The sequence below is a fragment of the Choloepus didactylus genome, chromosome 11 (assembly GCF_015220235.1).
Source record: "Choloepus didactylus isolate mChoDid1 chromosome 11, mChoDid1.pri, whole genome shotgun sequence".
Lineage (NCBI taxonomy): Eukaryota > Metazoa > Chordata > Mammalia > Pilosa > Megalonychidae > Choloepus > Choloepus didactylus.
The window spans coordinates 66,574,627-66,596,317 of record NC_051317.1 but is presented as its reverse complement, the minus strand read 5'-3'; the positions used below and the strand labels follow the sequence as shown (position 1 = coordinate 66,596,317).

General features: G+C 40.6%; 1 protein-coding gene across 10 annotated transcripts in view; it reads right to left on the bottom strand.

The window, feature by feature from the left end:
* The window catches only part of OSMR (oncostatin M receptor), an 82,426-nt gene that overhangs the window by 30,193 nt on the left and 30,542 nt on the right, over nt 1-21,691 (bottom strand). For 8 of the 10 annotated variants that reach the window (XR_005210902.1, XM_037798818.1, XM_037798813.1 and 5 more), the window contains 3 exons: nt 15,559-15,698; nt 14,909-15,062; nt 3,106-3,182 (listed from right to left, as the gene is read on the bottom strand). Coding sequence is in view for 9 of the 10 variants with exons in the window: in XM_037798818.1 (XP_037654746.1) it covers nt 3,106-3,182; nt 14,909-15,062; nt 15,559-15,698 (371 nt within the window). In the remaining variant the exon portion in view is untranslated. Of the gene's footprint in view, nt 1-3,105; nt 3,183-6,445; nt 6,818-14,908; nt 15,063-15,558; nt 15,699-21,691 lie in introns of those variants that run through there. The other 2 variants (XM_037798817.1, XM_037798821.1) reach the window with 2 other exon arrangements.

Sequence of the window (21,691 nt, the reverse complement as noted above, 5' to 3'; positions counted from 1 at the left end):
TTGGGGAAGTTTTCCCCAACAATTTCTTTGAATACTCTTTCTAGACCTTTACCCTTCTCTTCCCCTTCTGGGACACCAATGAGTCTTATATTTGGACTTTTTATTTTATCTATCATATCCCTGAGGTCCATTTTGATTTTTTCAATTTTTTCCCCATTCTTTCTTTTGTTTTCCATTCTGTGGTCCTTGAGGATGCTGAGTCATTGTTCAGCTTCCTCTAGTCTTGTACTATAAGTATCCAGAATCTTTTTAATTTTGTCAATAGTTTCTTTTACTTCCATAAATCATCTATTTTTTTTATTTACTCTTGCAAGTTCTTCTTTATGCTCTTCTAGGATCTTCTTCATGTCCTTTATATCCTCTGCCATGCTCTCATTGTTTGTCTTTAGTTCTTTGATTAATTGCTCCAAGTACTGTGTCTCTTCTGATCTGAGTGTTTGGGTTTGGGTTCTCCATATCGTCTGGTTTTATCATACGCTTTAAAATTTTCTGTTGTTTTTGGCCTCTTGGCATTTGCTTTACTTGATAGGGCCCTTTCAGGATATGAGAAACTCCAATCTCTAATTTGTCAGATCTACAGCTTGGTGGCGTACACTTTAACTAACTAGCAGATGGTGTCCACGAGTCACCTATTCCCCTCAAGTCAGTTCTCCCCAACTTTGTCTTTGTGGTGTGTGGGGGTCTGATTCTTGCGGGGTTCAATCGGTGCACCAAGTTTGGGTATGTTGTTGGTGCTGTCTGCCCTGAATGTGGGGCGTGTGTCTGAGCAGTTAGGGAGGCAGGGCAGCTTTAATAATCAAACCTTCCAGGTGTTCCCAGAGATTTAAGGCTGTTGCAAGAGTCTAAACCTTCACTTCAGTCTTGCCACAGATTGTCTCTGCCACTGACCTACAAGGCGCATTGTCCCTGGGATTTCTGAGCAGGTTCCCCTTCCCAGCCATGCTCTTCCAGGACCTCTGCTGAGGGAAAGCTGTGCCATGTCACAAGTGCACACCGGCCCTCCAGGGAAGCCCTGGGCCACTGGGCCGTGCAGGGGCATTCCCAGCCTGCTGTAAAGATGGCTGAGTGGGCATGTTAATTTCCCCCTTTTCACACCACTCCACCTTCCCAGCTCCGGGACAATTAGCTGTGGGTGCACTAAAGGCCACTGTCCATGGCCAATATTGTGGCATGTGCATGTGTTGCAGGAACCACTCCCCATCACACTGGGTCCCTTGGCACAGCTCTGGGCTGTGGCTCCGGCCCCGGGCGGGAGCGTCCCCAGCCTGCCAGGAAGATGGCTGCAAGGGACGCGGTTTCTTTCTCCTTTTGGCTCCCTTCTGCCCTCCTGGCTCTGAGACAATTAGCAGCAGGTGCGGTAAGGGCTATCTTCCATGCCAGATATTGAGGCGTTCACAAGGCCTGCTCCTGCTGTGCTTCACTGCACAGGTCTCACCGCCATATCCACAGCCACTCCTGGGTTGTTTTTTTTTTTTAAAACAACTAGTCCATCTCCAAACGCCAACCCACGGTTTCCCCACACTGCAGCACAGCCACCAGAATTTCAGCCGGCTCACTCACTCGTTTCAGAATGCAGACTCCCTGTTTCACCAAATGCACAGTCCCTGTGAATTTAGCAGACTTTGTCCGGCTGGTGCATCGCTGGAACTGGTGTTCTGGGTCACTTTCTGGCTTTTATCTAGTATTTTTCATGGAGGTGTTTTTTTGCCCTGTCTCTCCTAGCCACTGTCTTAGGTTCTCTCCTCAGAAAGCTAAGTAGAGAATTACCATATGACCCACTTCTAGGTATATATCCAAAAGAAACGAAAGCAGTGACTCCAACAGATATTTACACACTGATATTCATAGCAGCATTATTCCCAATTGCCAAAAGATGGAAGCAACCCAAGTGTCCATAAACAGATGAATGGACAGACAAAATGTGGTATATACACACAATGGAATAGTATTCAGCTATAAAAAGGAATAAAGTTCCAATACATGCGACAACATGGATGAACTTTAAAAGCATCACATTGAGTGAAATAAGCCAGACAAAAAAGGGCAAATATTGTATGATCTTACTGATATGAAATAATTAGAATAAGTAAACTCACAGTGTCAGAAACTAGAATATAGGTTATCAGGGGCTGGAGTAGGGGTAGGGAATAGAGGGTTATTGCTTAAATTGTACAGAGTTTCTGTTTCAGGTGACAGAAAAGTTTTGGTAATGGATGTCAGTGATGGTAGCACAATATGAATATTATAGCACTGAATTATATATTGAATGTGGCTAAAAGGGGTCATTTTAGGGTGAACAGAAGGACCTCATTTTACACAAACTCAACATGTGAATGCAGGTATATGCAATTGGCAATCAAATAAAATAAAGGCAGAGAGAGAGAGAATTAAAATTTAAAAATTATTCCTATGATTACTTTTGTTTGCTTATGGTTACTCTAGTAAAAAATGTGTGATAGGTATGTTTTATAAGAAATACTTATTAAATAATGGGGTTCACTATTATGCATGAATTTCAACTTATGTGAAGGGTATTGGTTGTATATAGGTTTACTAAAATAAAAAATTTTTAAAAATCATAGGACTGTACAACAGAAACAGTAAACCCTAATATAGACTATGAGCTATAGTTAATAGCATAATTAAAATAATATTGTTTTGTCAATTGTAACAAAGGTGCTAATAATAGGGAAAACTGTGTGTGTGAAGGAGGTGTAGGGGAACTCTGTACTTTCTGCATGATTTTTCTGCACACCTACTACTTCTCTAATTTAAAAAAATAAGTAAAAAATAAAATAGCATGTCAAAAAAAAAAAAAAAGAAAAAAAGTTAAGGGTAGTCCTGTGTAGAAGTTACAGAGAGGAAGGTTCTACGGATTAGAACTGATCATCAGTGGAATGAGCTGTCAAGGATGTAGTAGATTCCTTCACTAGTTTTCCAGGGTTAGGGACATGAATATTCAGCAGGGATTCCAACATTGGGTAAGATATCCTATTGGATTAGCATTACAATCCCTCCCAGGTGGAAGACTGCACCGATAGGTACCAATGCACAGTGAAAGACACAATGCCAATTATATATGTATTTTTCAGTCTGGCATCTTACCTTCCAAAATAAAGTCACAATATAATGTCCTGGCATTGACTTCACATTTCTCCAGACATCAGGAGCCTCCGAAGGAGCTGAAACCAGAGGAAAGTTCTTGGGTCAAGCTTTGTTTAGTTCGCTAAAGGAAATGATGACTACTTCTCCTACCTGAGGCCTGCTCCTATGGTGTCACTTTCTGAGACTTCTATCCACTAGTCCACAGCCACAGGATTTACATCTCCCTAGGTGCACATGGTAGGTAGGTGCTTAAAAAGGGTCACTAGCCTTTGAAGGGAACCTAAAATGGAAAGCCTTTACCAACGTCAAGCTATAGAGCTTCTGAAAACCACCACACTCTTAGAATCATTTCTCAGACCAATTCTAGGAGGTCTTTAAAAAAAAATATCTCTAGGAGTGGCAGACATTTGCTACTTCCTTGCACCATTTGTGAAGGCTGCCATAGAAGTACGCTAGTGGGGAGCCACGCAGGGGGCACGCTGCAGCCTTCCAGGCCTCCTTGGCTTCACATGGACTGGCCTCTCGCTGGCGGCATGGTCTGGGAACTCCCGCTCCCCCCTCAGCAGGCCAGCACCTCCTCCGGGAAGGCCTCCTCCTCTCTCCCCTGCTCCCTGTCTGCACCTGGGTCAGCTGCCTGCACTGGACACTCAGGGAGCCCTCTGCACAGCTCCCTCCATCATGGCTTTCAATGCGGTTCCAGAATGCTCTGCATACCTGTTTTTCTCTAAAATAAACTGTATGATCCCTGAGGACAGGGGCCTTGTCTTGTTTGACTTTGAACCTCGAGTACCTGGCCCAGAGCCTGGCACTTAGTAAAGCTCCATAAGCATTTTTTGTATCAATAAAAACAAAGCTAAGAAGGAACCCAGAAGACAGTCTGCATAAATATTCCAGTCTTTTCCTATCTCCATGGCTTGCTTAGAAATCTGTGCAAACTGATTTTTTCTTTTTTTTTTCTTTTTTGCATCTAAATCTGTGCTTACTCAATCAGTCTATTGTGTGAAGGGGTCAGTCTTTAAATCCAAACCAACTCTGGGTACTTCCACATAAAACTGTTTGAGCATCTAATCTATATGTAATACTAGCCAACATTTATACAGGTGTTACCAGGTGCCAGCCAGTTCCAAGTGCCTCCATATATTAACTCATTTAATCCTAACAACCCTATGAGGTAGGTGCTGTTATTTCCCCCATTTTACAGTTGGGGAAACTAAGGCCCAGAAAGTTTAAGTTACTTGGTCAAAATCACACAGCTATAAGGGTGGAGCCAAGATTTGAACCCAAGGTGGTCAGGCCCTTAATAATTACTCTGTCACCTTTGGAAAAGGAATGGTCATGAAATCTCAGCTGCATAACAAGTTAAACAAAATTTTCATTAAAAATGTCCCAGTGATGGAAAAATAATAAAAATCCATACAACTTATTTTAAAATCTTGGAAATAGGCTTAATCATTGTTAAAAAATTGTGAAATTACTACTAAGATTGGTATTTCTTTTTAATTTGTTCATTATTGTTTAAGATTTGCAAAATACTCTGTATTATTCCAGGAGTCAAATTTTTTCCTGGCAGAGGTCTGTCACAGTAAGAAGACATTCACAAGAATAGAACTACGTAAAAATAACCCAAAGAGAATTTGCAACATTCTTAAGCACAAGGAATATCAGTCTTTAATTGCCAAAGATAGAGATGTCACTATTTTAGCACTTCCAGGGAGACAAACAAGGAAAGAACGCACAGTATTGATGCCATTCTGCAAATGAGCCATAACAATGTACCTCATTTTTCCAGTCTAGTTTTAAAACATTTTTCTACTCGACCACAATTTGTGAATGTATTGAAATTTTGTTTTCGCTTTTTGAATCTGAAAATAGCATCTCCAATATGACTTTTATTTTTTAATATGCATTCTCCATCCTAAAGTGGTTGAAAAATTTTGGCTACTAAGAATGAAAGTATTACATAGCTTCTGCCATAGAATTAACAAAATTTAAGAAGGTTATTTGTTTTTCATCTGTTTCAAATACTGGAAAGCTATTTTTCTATGTTCTCATCTGTGTGTGTGAGATGACAACTATCTGTGATTTGATTAGAAACATTTCTATGAAAGAAGAATCATTTTGGAATATAACACATAAAGATTTATCTCTCTGTTTTATAAAACAAGTCTATTGTCCCCAATAATTAAAATTTAAGTAAGTCCTTTTTTCTTTTAGTTGCTGGCATTTTATATTCAATTTAAAGTGGTCATATATTTTTTAAAATCCACTGAAGCAGATTTCAATTTGCTAAACAATTAAGCTGTTGGGAAAGCCAATATTGTATTAAGAACTTGTTGAAATACTCAAACAACACTGGACTTCAAGCTCAATGCAAAACCTTGAACTTGTTTGTAAATCCCTACTTGTAATACAGTTGATAGCATCCCATATGACATCATTTCTACCATAGTGCCATTTAAATCTAGGTCTGGGCACTATGATTACACTTAAGTATGACTACAATATGCATAAATGCTGAGTTTCCCAGCATTAAGCAAAATACTATCTGAGGTAAAAAAATATTCATAGATGTACCATCGGTAGATTCATCTCATTTTCTTATTGTCACCAAAAGCAAAATTAAGGATTTCAGGTTTATAATACTATAATTGAAAAGAAATACAATTTAGTAAAAACTCTATCCTTCTGCATTTCTTTTTATTATACTTTCAAACAAATTTGCCAAAAAAACAGAAACAAAGCAAAATGGTATTATTAAAGTAAAAATTCTTGAATAAAACACAACTGAGGAATAAACCACATTCCTATCAGGAAAAGGGTTTTCCACAGCAGGGATTCATGAGGGTTCCGTACCTCTAGGAAAAATTATTGGAATCTCAGGGGGCGTGAGGGTGGGCAGGAACCAACAGAGCCCTGCTGAATTTGTCTAGTTACCATCCCCACGTGTAGATTCTGATTAGCTGCCTTGGCCACCCCCGAGTTAGAATCACCGATTTCAAATGATCCTCCTAGGATGAAAGAGAAAGGGTTCTGCCAGCCTGCAAACATAAACAGTAATATGGTGTGGAGACACCGAAGGTTCCCTGGCATGACAGACTATACAGCGGGGCCACTTCCCAAGCTCTGGATGCCTGAAGGCAGGCACCAAGCTGGAAAAAGGCCAAAAGTTTTGCACACCTGAAGGCAGACAGCAATTTAGATAAGGGAATAGTCGCTGGGCTCCTTCTGTGCTCCTGTCTCCTGCTCCTGCTGTTTCCCATCTAGCCCCAAAGAAATTGTCCCTTGAGATTAAAGACATGTAAACACAGCTTATGGCTTTAGAAAAAATGTACCCTCCCCGAAATACCTGAAAACAGTCACGTAGGAGACTACTTTGTACGCTATAAAAACCTGTAGGAATGAGAAGAATAAAACTTTCTTTTGCAGGAACACAGAGGACGGAGTGGGCTCCCTTCTTTCACAACTGGCACCTCGTGTGAGGCTCACCAATCCTGACCACGATGTTTGGAAGCTGCGCAGTAAGTATAAGCGAGTTGTCTCATGGTGGGTCAGAAGTTTCAGTCACTCAATGATATGGGTCAGTCTCTCAGTGTTCCCCAGTGCCAGTATGTTTTAGTTTTACAATGGCTGCTGCAGGCTAGTGGAGCTTCTGTTTCAGAAGATAATTTGTATTCTTTATTGCATGATGTGGTTCAGCATAACCCTCGGTTTCCTGAGGAAGGCACATTAGACTTAGATGTGTGGGAGCGCATTGGAAGAAATTTAAAGCGCCACTTTGAGCGAGGACAAAAAAGTTTCCTCTAAAACATTTACTATGTGGGCTCTTGTTCATACTGCCCTGGCCCCTCTTCATATTGCTGAGACTGAGAGTTCTGAAACTGAGGTCCCTACGGAAGAAACCGTCACTCTCCCCGATGAATCCCTCCCACTGCCCAAACCCTCAGCGCCCATACCACCAGCTGATAAAGGCAGTGGGGAAATGACCATAGCCTCGCTCCTTCCCCTTTCTCCTTTACCACCACTTTCACAGACGCCACCAGCACCGCCACCACTGCCGCTGCCACCGCACCCTTTCAGAGGTGCCTGTGCCTGTTTTACAAAACTGTCTGCGCGAAGCAGCGTTAGCTGGTAACCTTGTATGCCCCATTACGCTTAACCAGCAAAACCAAAGAATGTTTGAGTCATTACCCTATTAAACTTATAAAGAACTCAGAAAAAGTGTCTGAGAAAATGGTGCCGCAATCCCATTTACCAAAGGGCTACTGCAAGCCTTGTCTGAACGCTATGCCTTAAGCCCCTGGGATTGGAATTCCTTAGCTCGTACCATTCTAGAATCTAGTGCTTATCTGCTGTGGTGTACAGAGTTTGATGAATGTTGCGTGGAACAGGCAGGTTGTAATTGCTTAGCAAAAGTAAATATTATCACAGACCAGCTCCAAGGGTGCAGCCAATATGAAGATGTTAACCAACAGTTAAATTGGCCAAATAATGCTTATCAACAGGTGGCACTTTGCACCATGCAAGCATGGGAACAACTGCCAGATTCAGGGACAGATGCACAAGGCTCTTTCATTAATATCCACCAAGGCCCACAAGAGCCTTTTGTAGATTTTGTTGACCGGCTAACAAAGGCCATAGGACGACAGGTTAGCCATTGCAGCACGGCTAACATCATTCTTTTACAATTATCCTTTGAAAATGCTAACGCAGATTGCCAACAAGCCATGCGCCCTATCTGCACTAAGGCACAGACTATCGGTGATCTTATCGAAGCATGCCAATTGGTGGGCACTGAAACTCACAAAGCACGAGTTTTTGCCACTGCTATGCATGCCCCCCCCAAACCATGTCCAATGTGTGTTTTCGGTGCAGCCAGCCAGGATATGCCTCTGACAGGCTCCCAAAATAGGGGGCCCTCTAATAATGTCTCTAGACCCCCTAAGCCTTGTCCCCACTGTAAAAAGGGGTCTCATTGGGCTAATCAATGTAATTCTAAATGAGATTGTGACAGAGCCCTGTTAGACTCGGGGAAACTCCTGAGGGGGCCGGCTCCAGGGCCCCTTCAACACTGGAACTTCAATGACAAACTGCCACAAACAGAGACCAACAGTATATCAAGCTACCCACCCAAACAACCCAGAGTTGATGCCCTTGCAGCTGCCACCTCCGGCAGCGCAGGATTGGACCTACCCTATCTCCATGAATTACTCATAAAGGAGTCAGATGGCATTAGAAAAGTTCGTACCGGTGTTTACGAGCCACTCCCTCATGGTTTAAGTTGGATTGGTCTTAGGAAAATCAAGTCTAATTTGTAAAGGTCTTTTTGTTCACATGGGTGTTACTGATGCCGATTATTGTGGTGAAATTCAAGTTCTCCTTTCTTGCACGGGTATCCATCTTTTATCTACTCAATCCGCTATTGCACAATTGCTTTTATTGCCTTTTTGGGTCCCGCAGGCTAAAAATGCCATGCACGGCACTAAAGTGTTTGGTTGTACCGGACGTAGAGTGTGTTGGGTTGAAAAAATTCAGCACGGCCATCCTACGTTAACCATTTACATACAGGGATGAGCTTCTCAGGGTTTAATCGACACCGGCGCTGATGTTTCAATCATTAGCTTACAATCCTGGCCACGTAACTGGCCAAGTCTTACAAGATACCCCGGTTACGGGAATTGGAAATTCCAGTGCCCAAAGCGCAGTTCCCCTTGAATGTCATAATGCAGAAGGCCATTCTGCTACAATTCAGCCTCTAATCTTACCGATCCCCGCTATTTGTGGGGACGTGACTTATTATCTCAATGGAATATGACAATTCAGACAAATTTATCCTAAGGGCCACTGCTCCAAAAATTATCATTGAACCTTTGCCTTTAACTTGGCTCCAAGACAAGCCCATATGGGTGGAGCAGTGGCCCCTTACCTCAGAGAAATTATATCAAGCTCATCAATTCGTTCATGAGCAATTAAATCTTGGGCACACTGAGCCATCTACCAGCCCATGGTATTTTTGTCATAAAAAAGAAATCTGGGAAGTGGCGCCTCTTGCATGATTTGCAAATGATTACGACTTGTCTTGAACCCATGGGGCCCCTTCAACCAGGAGTCCCTTCGCCCGCTTCCATTCCACAGCAGTGGCCAATAACTGTAATCGATTTAAAAGACTGTTTCTATTCTATTCCCTTACACCCTAAAGACAGAAAGTGTTTTGCATTTACCTTACCTGCCATTAATAACAAGGCCCCCGCCCAGTGGTTTCATTGGAAAGTTTTGCTACAGGACATACTAAATAGCCCTACAATGTGTCAGTCTTATGTTAGTCAAGCTTTATGTCCAGCTCGTGACAAATTCCCTGAATGTAAACTCATCCACTATATGGACGACATTTTGCTTAGTGTGCCAACTGATCATCTCTTGGCTCATTTATTATCATTTACAAAAGACCTTCTCACAGCAGTGAGTTTGTTTATCGCCCCTGAGAAAATTCAACAAACAACCTTGGTCACTTAGTGTCCTGCGCTAATGTAGTACCCCAGCATATCTGCCTTAAAATCTCTGATCAGCCTACTCTTAATGAATTGCAAAAACTCTTGGGTAATATTAACTGGCTCCGTCCCTCACTTGGTATCCCAACTTATCAATTACAGCATCTCTTCTCCTTGCTAAAGGGAAATTCCAACCTCCACAGCCTCCGCAGACTTACTGCCGACTGCCAAGAATTGCTTCTTGTTGAACAAGCCATTCAACGTTGCTCTCTTAACTACATTAATCCACAACTTCCTGTAACATATTTATTTTACAGACAGATCACTCTCCCACCGGATTGACTGGACAACTTTCTCCTGCTCTCCGCATTCCTGAATGGCTTTGCCTTGGGCACTCCCCAACAAAATCTCTTTCCCCGTATACTGACTTACTTATTCAGCTTATCATCAAAGGTCGCAGACGTGTTATTCATCTTACCAGTAATGAACCTAATTGTATTTATTTGCCTATTACCAAAGACCAGTTTACTCATGTGCTTTCTTTTTCCACCTCCTTACAGGCAGCCATTTATGATTATCCTGGACAGTTCAATTTTCAGTTTCCTGCAGATCCTTTATTAACCTTTTTTCGCCTTATGCCTTTTATCTTCCCTAGTATTACTTCTACTTGTCCCATTCCTCATGCTATCACAGTTTTCACCAATGGATCAGGAAAAACCAGCAAAGCAGCCATCTGGACCTCCACTTTTTCTCGCATAGAACATAACTATCCTACTACCCAACAAGCTGAACTTGGTGCTCTCGTTTTAGCATTTCAAACTTTTCCAAATGACCCAATCAATATCGTTTCTGATTCTGCCTATGCAGTTTATTCTGTACAACACATAGAAACTGCTCTTGTCAGCGCTAGCTGCTCAGCACCTTTTCTTCTTTCATTCCTTCAATTACAAACGCTAATCCGAGCCTGCCATCACCCCTTCTTTATCATGCATATTCGCTCTCACACTTCTCTACCAGGGTATTTAACATTTGGTAATCAACAAGCTGATCTCCTTGTATCATCACTTCTGCACCCCACTGTTGAGTCTCACCAATTCTTTCATCAAAACTGGCGCAGTTTACAAAAACAATTTGATTTAACAGCTCAACGAGCCAAAGATATCATCCATAGTTGCCCTTCCTGCCAACTACATAATTTAGCACCACCTATCTATGGTACATATCCCTGCGGCCTTCAGCCCAATGCCATTTGGCAGATGGATGTCACCGACTTCGCCCCGTTTGGTCATCTCTGTTTTCTTCATGTTGTTGACACATACTCTCGATTTCTCTTTGCACTCCCTCTCTCAGGTGAAACTGCAGCTCATGTTTGTCGCTTTCTATTACAGGCTTTTGCTGCCCTTGGATGCCCACATCAACTTAAAACCAACAATGGCCCTGCCTACACTTCCTCTCGCTTTCATACTTTTTGTTCTCAATGGTCTATATAACACATAACTGGCATTCCCTTTAATCCTACAGGACAAGCTATCATTGAATACGCTCATCGCTCACTAAAAATATGTCCTTTAAAACAAAAAGGGGGGAATATGGATTCCTCTGCAAGAACAGCTAAAGCCCTACTTGTTCTTAATTTTTTAAATCTCACAGATGATGGACGGACAGCAGCACAGCTCCATTTCCACGTGCCGTGTGAAACAAAGGATACAGAAATGGCGAAGCCTCCTGTGCTCTGGAAAAATAGACAAACTGGACACTGGGAAGGACCAGTGCCCTTATTAACCTAGGGGTGGGGATATGCTTGTGTCTCCACCTCAGCAGGTCCCCAGTGGATTCCAGTGAGACACATCAAACCGTGGTATGGCATGGACGAAGCCAAATCCGATTCCCAAACTCTGCAACCTGAAGATGGAAGGGACGGCTCCACCAACGATGAGACTGACGAAAACCCAACAGGCCCCGTTGATGACGTGGGGAGCCCTGAAGAAAACTACTCAAAAGGCTGAAGCAGTACTTCAAAAAACCGGCACCCCTGTAACTCCAGAAACATTGTTCCTGGCAATGGTGTCTACTATCCATTGCCAGAGCGCGGTAACATTTATCTTTACAATCTTATTACTCTCTCCACTTCAATGTGTTTCAGCCCACCTGTATTGGGCACACATTTTGGATCTTCCTTTATTCCACCCCGTTACACGGGCAGATTCCCCCTTCTCTGTTCCTAACAATGTAACCACTTGGCTGGGTGGAGTAAATGTACCACCTAGCGGCCCTTTACTTAATGGCAGCCACTGGATTTTAGCAAATAGTAATATATCCTTTGCCTCCTCTGTGCTGCCCCTCTGTGTATCTTATAATGTAAAATACTGCATTAAACCCCGCAATTGCCTTTGGCTACATAATACCTCTCACACACTCAGCTTTATAGCAGTAGGGGGCATTAACCATGGAAATGCAACTTCTTGAAGTAAGACTTCCATGCCAGCCCCTAACCCTCCTTGCCCAACCGGACATGATAAAGATACGACCTACAGGGGCGTCCGTTAACTGGGTTGCCTGCAGTGACAAAATTCCCCATGTCCTTTTTATCCATAACTACACCATCACCAATTGGAGCCCCGTCGGACGTCTTAAGTCCAGCAATCACACGCAGTTGGTCCGTTGGAATGATAATCATACATGCCTTGAAGCCAAGTCCTCTGAATCTATTGTTTGGATCAATGACTCAACAAGTTTTCCTGCTCCCCAGCTTAACTCCTGGCCGCTACAGTATACACTCTGGCAGCTGGGGCATGTTTTTCATAGACTATTTGGCGCGGTATGTATAACTCTACTAACCACAAAAACACGACTTTTACTCATGACTCCACTCTAGAAGTTTTAATTTGTACCACTCATCCTTATGTCTTTTTAATTAGCAACTCTCTTAATATCACATATTCTGATCACTACAGTATCTCATTTTCAGGAAACCAATCGTATTTTACTTCTTGTATTTCTAATGCCAATATCACCCAAAAGAACATGACAACTTTAATAGTTTTAAAAAGACAGGCTGAAGAATTTATTCCAGTAAATTTAACTGGAAAGTGGCAGCTATCTTCCGCTCTCGCAATCCTTGAACAAGCTTTACAAAAAATTTGGGTTCCTAGTTTTTCGTTCACTTTAATTGCAATCCTTGTTTCCGCAGTCATTATTTTGGCCTCAGCTACTGCCTCTATAGTGGCCATTTCCCAACCTGTGCAAACAGCTCATTTCGTGAACTCTGCAATCGAGAATGTTAGTCAACAATTCCTTACTCAACAAAGCATTGATCAAAAGATCCTTACTCAGCTTCAAGCTTTGGAAGCCGCCGTTGAATTCGTAGGCGACAGGCAAGATGCCCTTGCCCAGCACCTTACCTTAAGATGTGACTGGCAGATGACCTCCATCTGCATAACCCCTTTGCAGTGGATAATACACGTCACATTTGGAATGATATTAAAAAACAACTTTGGGGAGCGTTTCATAATAATTTAACTAGTGATATGGATAATCTAAAAACTCAAATTTTAGAAACTCTCCATACCACCCAAATTAATGAAGAGCATACCGTTGCTATTAGTACTCTACAAAATCATTTGCAATGGCTAGACCCAAGCTCCTGGGGTCACATGTTTTCTCTATCCTCTCTAACTAAATGACTCTTACCTATTGCTGTGTTTTGTGTTTTGCTTTTAGGACTCCGGTGCGGATGGACCAGCCTAAGAAGACACGGCACCCGTTCCCAGAACCCCCATGATATCCCTATGAATGAGCTTTATGTCACTACACCAAATGTAATCATAATAAAAACGGGGGAGATGTGGAGACATAGAAAGTTCCCTGGCTGGATAACTTATACAGGGAGGCCACTTCCCAAGCTCCAGATGCCTGAAGGCAGGCGCCAAGCTGGGAAAAGGCCAAAAGCTTCGCATACCTGAAGGCAGACAGCAGTTTAGATAAGGGAATAGTCGCTGGGCTCCTTGCTGGGTTCCTTCCATGCTCCTGTCTCCTGCCCCTGCTGTTTCCCATCTAGCCCCAAAGAAATTGTCCCTTGAGATTAAAGACATGTAAACACACCTTATGGCTTTAGAAAAAATGTATCCTCCCAAAATACCTGAAAACAGTCACGTAGGAGACTACTTTGTACGCTATAAAAACCTGTAGGAAAGAGAAGAATAAAACTTTCTTTTGCAGGAACACAGAGGACGGAGTAGGCTCCCTTCTTTCACAATATGGAATAAAATAAAGACATATAACCCTTCCAGTGGCATATCATAGCCAGGACTTGAATCAGGAAGATTTCAAACACCAACAAGAAACAGAACACACCGGACCTTGCTCTGGTTGAGCGTTAAGCTCTGGAGTTGGACTGGTTAAGTGTGAACCCCAGCTCATCACTTCCTGACTAAGCCAATTAAATTACTTACCCTTTCTGTGCCTCAATGTCCTCACTTATAAAATGGGAGTACTACTAGTGTAGACCATATCTTGTGAGGGTTAAAGGAGAAAAACAGAGACACCACTGAGAGCTATGCCTACCTCATACTCAATGCACAATAAATGTTTGCTGCTGTAACTGTTATTAATATTATTATGTCTCTGCCATTTATTAACTTTGCAAATTGAACAAGTCCCTTCAAGCTACGGGCCCAAGTTCCCTCTTGTATAAAACAGTGATGGTAATACTTTATTATCTTGAATTGGAGGGAGAAGGAAGCAGGGCTGGGCCATTTAATCTCCTGAGGCCTAGTTCTGAGCTCTGAGACGTAGTTATTTGGGACGAAAAACCTCTGTGCAGTCAATTTTAAGGAACTTCTGCCACGGACAACATGCTAGACAGGGACCATAATCTACCATCACAAGGACAGATGACTTGCTAAACACAAATGCATTTCAAACACAGCCTGATGTTTCTTGGTATGAGACTAATGCTTGCCTTGGCATTAACACTTCAAATTGTCCCCAATCCTTAATTAAAGGTATAAACTAATTTACATAGCCCTAGATTGAAAGCTAATTCAGCAGTAGGACTGGAGACCATTCTGGCAAACTCAAAGACCAGAAAGGAAATGTACGGTAGAAATGACATTGATGTCAAATGTTTTAAGTGGATGTCTTTTCACTCATGTTTTATTAGGCATTTAATCCAGATTTTTTTAAAAAGATGGTACCCAGCTTCTATTTTAATACTGTCTCCTTAGGTTTTGGTATAAACAAGAGCTCTGAAGGAAGCCAAACCATCTCCTGTGAGTCAGTTTAGATACCCGGGTTATATGCCAGAGAACTGCACATACCAGCTTCAAGTGTGGTGAATGTTTGATTGCTCCATTCACTCCATTTCCAGAAGTGGGCAGCATCAGCACAGCGTACTTGGGCCAAATACTCTCTGTCGGGTTTCATTTTACTTAACAGGTACTCACCATCTACTGTGACGGAAACATTGTGCTGCTTGATAAGAAAAGAAGAGAAAAGGGAAGGGAAGGAAAGGGAAGACAGGAAAGAAAGGAAAAAAGAAGGAAGGAAGTTAGGAAGGAAGGAAGGAGGGAGTCAGGGAAGGAGGAAAGGAGGGAAGGAGGGAGGAAAGAGAGAGGAGAGAGAATGAAAGAAAGAGAGAAACAAAGAGATAGAAAGAAATAGAGGAAGAAAGAAAGAAAAAGAGAGAGATGATAAAACAAAAGAACACTGGTAAGTATACCTCACTGTAAAGCTAAATCAAGATAACAGCAAATCCTGATTTAGAGTAAAACTGATTCTTTGAAAAAAAAATCTCTAAAGCCCTCCTCTCAGCTCTAAAAGTCTGTGAATAATTTCCTTTTTAAACAAATGACCCCACCATATGAACCCACCAAAAAATAAAAGAGTTTAAAGAGAATTTATTTAGCAGTTTCTATGTTCAGGACACAAAGGGCTTTTTGAAAATAGAAAATTAAACCAGTGTCCTTACTTGAATCACTTTTTCTGTATCATGGAGTTCAACCTGACACAAAAGCGTGGAAATCTTCCCAATAGGGTGCATTTTCCAGGTGACAGTGGCATTTGTGGCACTTACATTTTCAAGGAAGACAAGTGGAGCCATTGGATGAACTGCCAGAAAAAAAAAGACAAAGAAAGAGGCAAATACGACTTGATTTATTCATTTATTCAACAAGTATTTTTTAAATATGTTTGAGAAAAATGCAAACAAAGCCAGACTTACAGCCACGTGGAGCAAGCCAACCGTAGCCTCTCTCACTGATCATAATTAGAAATTGGGAATATAATATAAAAAACACTACCTGAGGATTATTAAAATTAAACAAAAACAGGCAGATTGTGGAGGAAAGTCAAAACATGGAGAAGCAGCCCACTGAGAGAGGATTATAACAGAACCCAGATAACCAAAATAATGTCAAGATACAATCCAAAATTACTTAACATACCAAGACCCAGAAATATGTTACCAATTCCGAAGGGAAAAGACAGTAAACAGATGCCAACTCAAGATAACCCATATTGCTGGAATTATTAAACAGATCCATGAGGTAAAAGTTAAAACACTGGAAATGAACAGAAGGAAACATTTGCTCATCAGAGAAATAGAAACTATTAAAAAAGAGAACCAAATGGAAATTTTAGAACTAAAAGTAATATCTGAAATTAAAAACACCTCATTGGATGGAATTCTATTTCTGGAAAAGAGGGAGGAAGCAGCCTATCCCACTGACTGCAGTGTAGACCATGCATGGAGCAGTGATTTGAAAACTATTGGAGGTAAATAAATAGTAGCAGGTATGAGGAAGATCAGTTTTTGAAGTACTACTGAACTGGCAGTGAATTTACTTTTTTTCATCTGTCCTCTCCACACCTGGCTTTGAACAAAGGCACACTTGTGGAAATGAGTGCTAGAGTGGGGTAACTAAAGTTCCAGGTTTTTGGACAGGCAATCAAAAAGGAGAGCTCCAGAAAACCAAAAACTACTAGAGAGGGAGACTATGGAAAGGAAGGGGCTTAGGAAAGTGACTCCAAAAAGTTGTTTATGAAATCTTGTGCTTACTCCCAAGTTCAGCATGCATGGATGTGACCATAAGCAGTGTACCAAAGACTTTGAGAAAATAGCTAACAGACCACTGACCAGGTCCCAGGCAGGCCACTGGATGGCACAAGTGTGCGACAGATCTGAAAAGCACTGCAAAGGCTTTGAAAACTGAACTGACAATGGAACCACAGCCCCCAAATTGGGGATGAAACTTGCAGCCTGAACCTAACCACGTTGGCTGCCTACTAAAGCAAAACTATCAATATTTTCCATAGGATCTAAATACCCAGAGCTCGTAACATGGTATTTGAAGTGTCCAGGATAAAATCCAAAATTATCCAGCATTTGAAGAAGCAGGAAAATCTCAACTCATATGAGAAAAGACAATTGACAAATGTCAATAATAACATGACACAGATGTTGGAATCACCTGACAAAAATTTTGAAAGAGCTACTATAAAAATGTTCCAACAAGCAATCACCCTCTTCAATAGGGGAGGGTAAAGGAATCAATGTAGTTTTAACACTTCTACATTTTATCTGAAGTGGTAAAATAGTAACTATAAGAAAACTGTGAAAAATTAGTAATGTATATTACAATCCCCACAGAAACCACTAAAAATGAATACAAAGAGATGTAGCCAAAAAGCCAATAGATAAATTGAAATGGAATACTAAAACTTATTCAAATAATCCCCTGGATAAGGGAACTGAGGACCAAAAGACAGAGGAAACAAACAGCAAATAAATAATAAAATGGTAGGCCTAAATCCAGCCATAACAAAAATTACATTAAATATAAATGGTCTAAACACACCAATTAGAACAGAAATTATCAAATTGGATAATCTCTTTTTTCTCACAGAAAGACACAGGATCTTCTTTCTGTGTTCTCAAAAACCCCAGAGTTTGTTCCCATTCCATGACCTTTTCACATTCTATTATTTTTGCTTCATATGCTCTTTACCTAGATGTTTACTGCCTTCTTCTCATCCTTCAGGACTCAACCCCCTCAGAAAGGTTTTTCTCAACCATCTGAATTGAAGCAACATCCCAGGCATTTTCCACCCCATTACTTGAATTTTATATTCTATCTTCCTAGTACTAATCAGTAGTTAGTTCTATGGACTTGTTTATATCTTTAATGTATGTCTCCATTCCCCACTCTCTCCCTCCTAAACACACACATTATCATATAAGTTCATTAGGGGCAGTTAATCTAGTTCACTGCTGGATCCCCGCTGCCGGCTACATTGGAGGCTCTGGGTAAATAGTTGACTGACTGAAGTGATGATTAAGCTGATATCTAAAAGATGTATAGGAATTAGGAATGTAAATAGGGAAGGAAGAGCATTCTAAGAAAAGTGAACAACATATATAAAGATTCTGCATTAAAAAAAGATTTGCAGCAATCATGCAGGAGAGTCAGAGACCCAAGGACTTAAGGCCAAAGAATAAGGGGCAAAGAAACAAGTAATGGCCATCCTGTGCAGAGCCATATGGAGCACAATAAGCAGTGTTGTCTGTATCTTAAGGGGAATGCTTATTGATTTTGAAACATGGGGATGACATGATCTTATTTGGTTTGGGAATGATCACCTTTGCTGAGACGGAGAGAATATTAAGATCCTGGTAGATCCTGGGAGAAGCTGTATCTATAGTCAAAATAAGGAGGGCAGTGGAGTGGGCTAGGAGAGTAATTGTGGAGATGGAAAGAAGTGAGTGGGTTCAAAAAAGCATTTAGGAGAAAAAAGATAGATAATTGTTGACTGAGTGAATGTGAATAGTGAAAGAAAGGTACCAAGGATGATTTCTAAGGAATTGACTTGCATAAAGGTGGACTGCAGGTCCTGCCATTTGTGGAGATAGAAACACTAGAAGAGGACCAAGTTTGAGAAGAGGACAGTATCACGAGTTCAGTTTTGAAAAAGTTGGGTGTAGGGTGTGTTTGAGATATTCCAAGAGGAGATGTCAAGGAGGTAGATATATCTACAGCTGAGAAAAGACAACTTGTCTTCTGTATACAGGAAGTTAGTGAAGTCATGAGCATGGATGAGATTGCCTAGAGAAAAACTACCAAGTGAATAGGAAAGGAAGTCTAGGGCCAAAGCTTGAAGAACTACAAATATTGGTGTCTTAACAGAAGAAGATAAGCCTGTAAAGGAAACAAAGAAGCAGTAGCTAGGGAGGTAAGAATAAAGCCAGGAGAGTGGTCTACCCATCTAAAAAGACAGTCTTATTTGGGTTAAATTCTCTATGCAAAGGAAGGAAGCATAACAGAATTGTTCTATGATGATTCTGTTATAGTTGAAAGCAGGTATGATACATAATGTAGGCTCTGTTTGGAGGCCTAATACAAATGCCAACTTGTAACAGTTGGACAGAAGATAAAGATGAGATTAAGAAAAGGAGCACTACTAGAGAGTTGCAGAACACGGACATAATGATGGCTCCACCCCCCATGATCAATGAAGGAAGAACCAAATTCAGAGAAAAATAGGAAATTCTGAACACTGCCACCTCCCACAAACACACACGAGTGTGAAAAGTCAGACTGCTGGAGCAGGCAGAACAGAAGCCCTGCACGAGCAAGGAGCAGAGGAAAACAGATGGAATCGACTAGCGTGGGTTAGGGGGTCTCTTTTCTACCCCTTTTCCCCAGACTCCCAGGTCTGGTGGATTATAGTCTAACCACCTAATGCTGCTTCTTGAGGGGTGGGAGGGACTAGGCTGAGGGCAAAGTTCTGACTTGAGGGATTGTTTGGCACAGTGAGGAATGTTCAATTATGTTTTTTGGGGGCCTGAAGCTCTCCATCCTCAGCTCACCCCCACGGGGCATGCTATGCTGTAGACTTAGAGCTGGCAACGCTGAGGTCTGGCCTGTAGCCTTTCACTGTCTTCACTGTCTCACAGCAGAGTAGACACTTGCAGAGGAATTCAAATTCACAAGCCAAAATAATGAAACATATGGAAACATATGAGCAGCAGCACCATAACAGGCCATAGTGATGTACAGATTGCAGTGCAGCAGCAGACAGGCCAAGAATTGAAATAAGCAAAAGACACATTATAAAAGAGATATTGGAAATCAAAGTATGAGCATAAAGAAGGTATACAGCAATTCCAAACTAGGAACCCAATAAAATACCCTCAAAATGTATAAAACAAAAATGTATATTACTACAGGGAGAAACGAATAATTCTCCCAATAGAGTGGGTGCTTTCAACACCCTTCTCAATTATTGATAGATCAATCAGCAAAATCAAGAAGCATAGAGAATATCTGAACAACACAATCAACAAACTTAACCTGTAGTGCATTTACAATAATTCATCATATACTACGTCAATTATTCTCAAACATGGATGTGCATAAAAATTACCTGGGGGACTTGTTAAAATGCAGATTCAAATTCAGTAGGTCTGAGGTGGAACCTGAGATTCTGCACTTTTAAAAAGCACAGTGGTGCTGATACTTCCAATCTGAAGACCACATTTTGATAGCAAGGTACAAGACCATGAAATAAACCTCAACAATTTCAATAAATATATATCATATAGACATCTCTGAAAGCAGTGCAATTTTGTTAGAACTTAATAAAAGAAAGGCCAAAAAACTCATCTCTTTGAAAAATTTCGAACACATTGTTAAATAATTCAGCAATTAGAAGTGAAATTTTTCATAGTCAATTATAATGAAGGCTTCATTATGCCAAAACTTATTGGATGCATTCTCCTCAAGGAAAATTTATAGTTTTAAATATTTATATTTGTGAGAAAGCATCCAACTTAAGGAAATAAAATGAACAACAGAATAAATCCAAGAAAGTAGGAGAAAACAGACAATGAGTGGGCAATTCAATGAGCACAAAAATAAAGATACAATAAAAAGAATATTTTTTAAAGTAAAAAGTTACGGGGTTTTCTGAAAAAAATTTAACAACATACTTAAATAGCAAGATTGATTAAGTAATGAGAGCAAAAGCACATATAAATAATATGAGAAATGAAAAAGACAAACTACAGGTAAAGTGTAAGTCAGTAAGATTATTAATAAGAATTTACTATTTCAAAGTAGACTAAAAGACTTTAAGAAAGTGATATAAGACATTAAAGAAAATATAAATCAGATTTAGAAAATCTCATAAATGATATGATAGACCTCAGGAAAGAAATAAATATAAACTAAAAAATCATTTCAAAAAAGACCTAACTGGAAGATGCACAAGAGCAAATAAGCACAACAGACAGTTCTTAAGAGAATAGATGGTAAAAGGGAGACAAATTTTAAAAATCAAATATAAATGAAGAAATATTTCACCTAAGAAGATACACAAATGGCTAATAAGCACATAAAATATGCTCAATACCGTTAGCCATTATGGAAATGCAAAACAAACCAGAGTGAGATATCCCTTCAACCCATTAGCATGGTTATTATTTTAAAATGAGAAAATAAAAAGGGTTGATGAAGATGTGGAGAAACCAGAACTCTCATGCTTTGCTGGTGGGAATGTACAATGATGCAACTGCTGTGGAAAATTGTTTGGTGGCTCCTTAGAAAGTTAAACATAGAATTACCATATGACTTTGCAATTCCACTTCCAGGTATATACCCAAAAGAAATGAAAGCAGGAACTCAAACAGATATTTATCCACTGATGTTCACAGTGGTATTATTCACAATAACCAAAAGGTGGAAACAATCCAAGTGTCCATCAGCAGATGAATGGATAAACAAAATGTGGTATACATATATGCAATGGGATAGTATTCAGCAATAAAAAGTAATTAAGCTCTGATACATGCTACAACATGCACGAAGCTTGAAAACATTATGCTAAGTAAAATAAGTTAGACATAAAAGGACAAATATTGTATGAGTCCACCTATGTGAAATATCTAGAACAAGCAGATTCATAGAGGCAGAAAGTAGATTAGAGGTGACCAGGGTTTGGGGGGAGGGAAAATGGGCAGTTATTGCTTAATGGGCACAGAGTTTCCGCTTTGGGTGGTGAAAAAGTTTTGGTAATGGATGGTGGTGATGGAAACACAATATTGT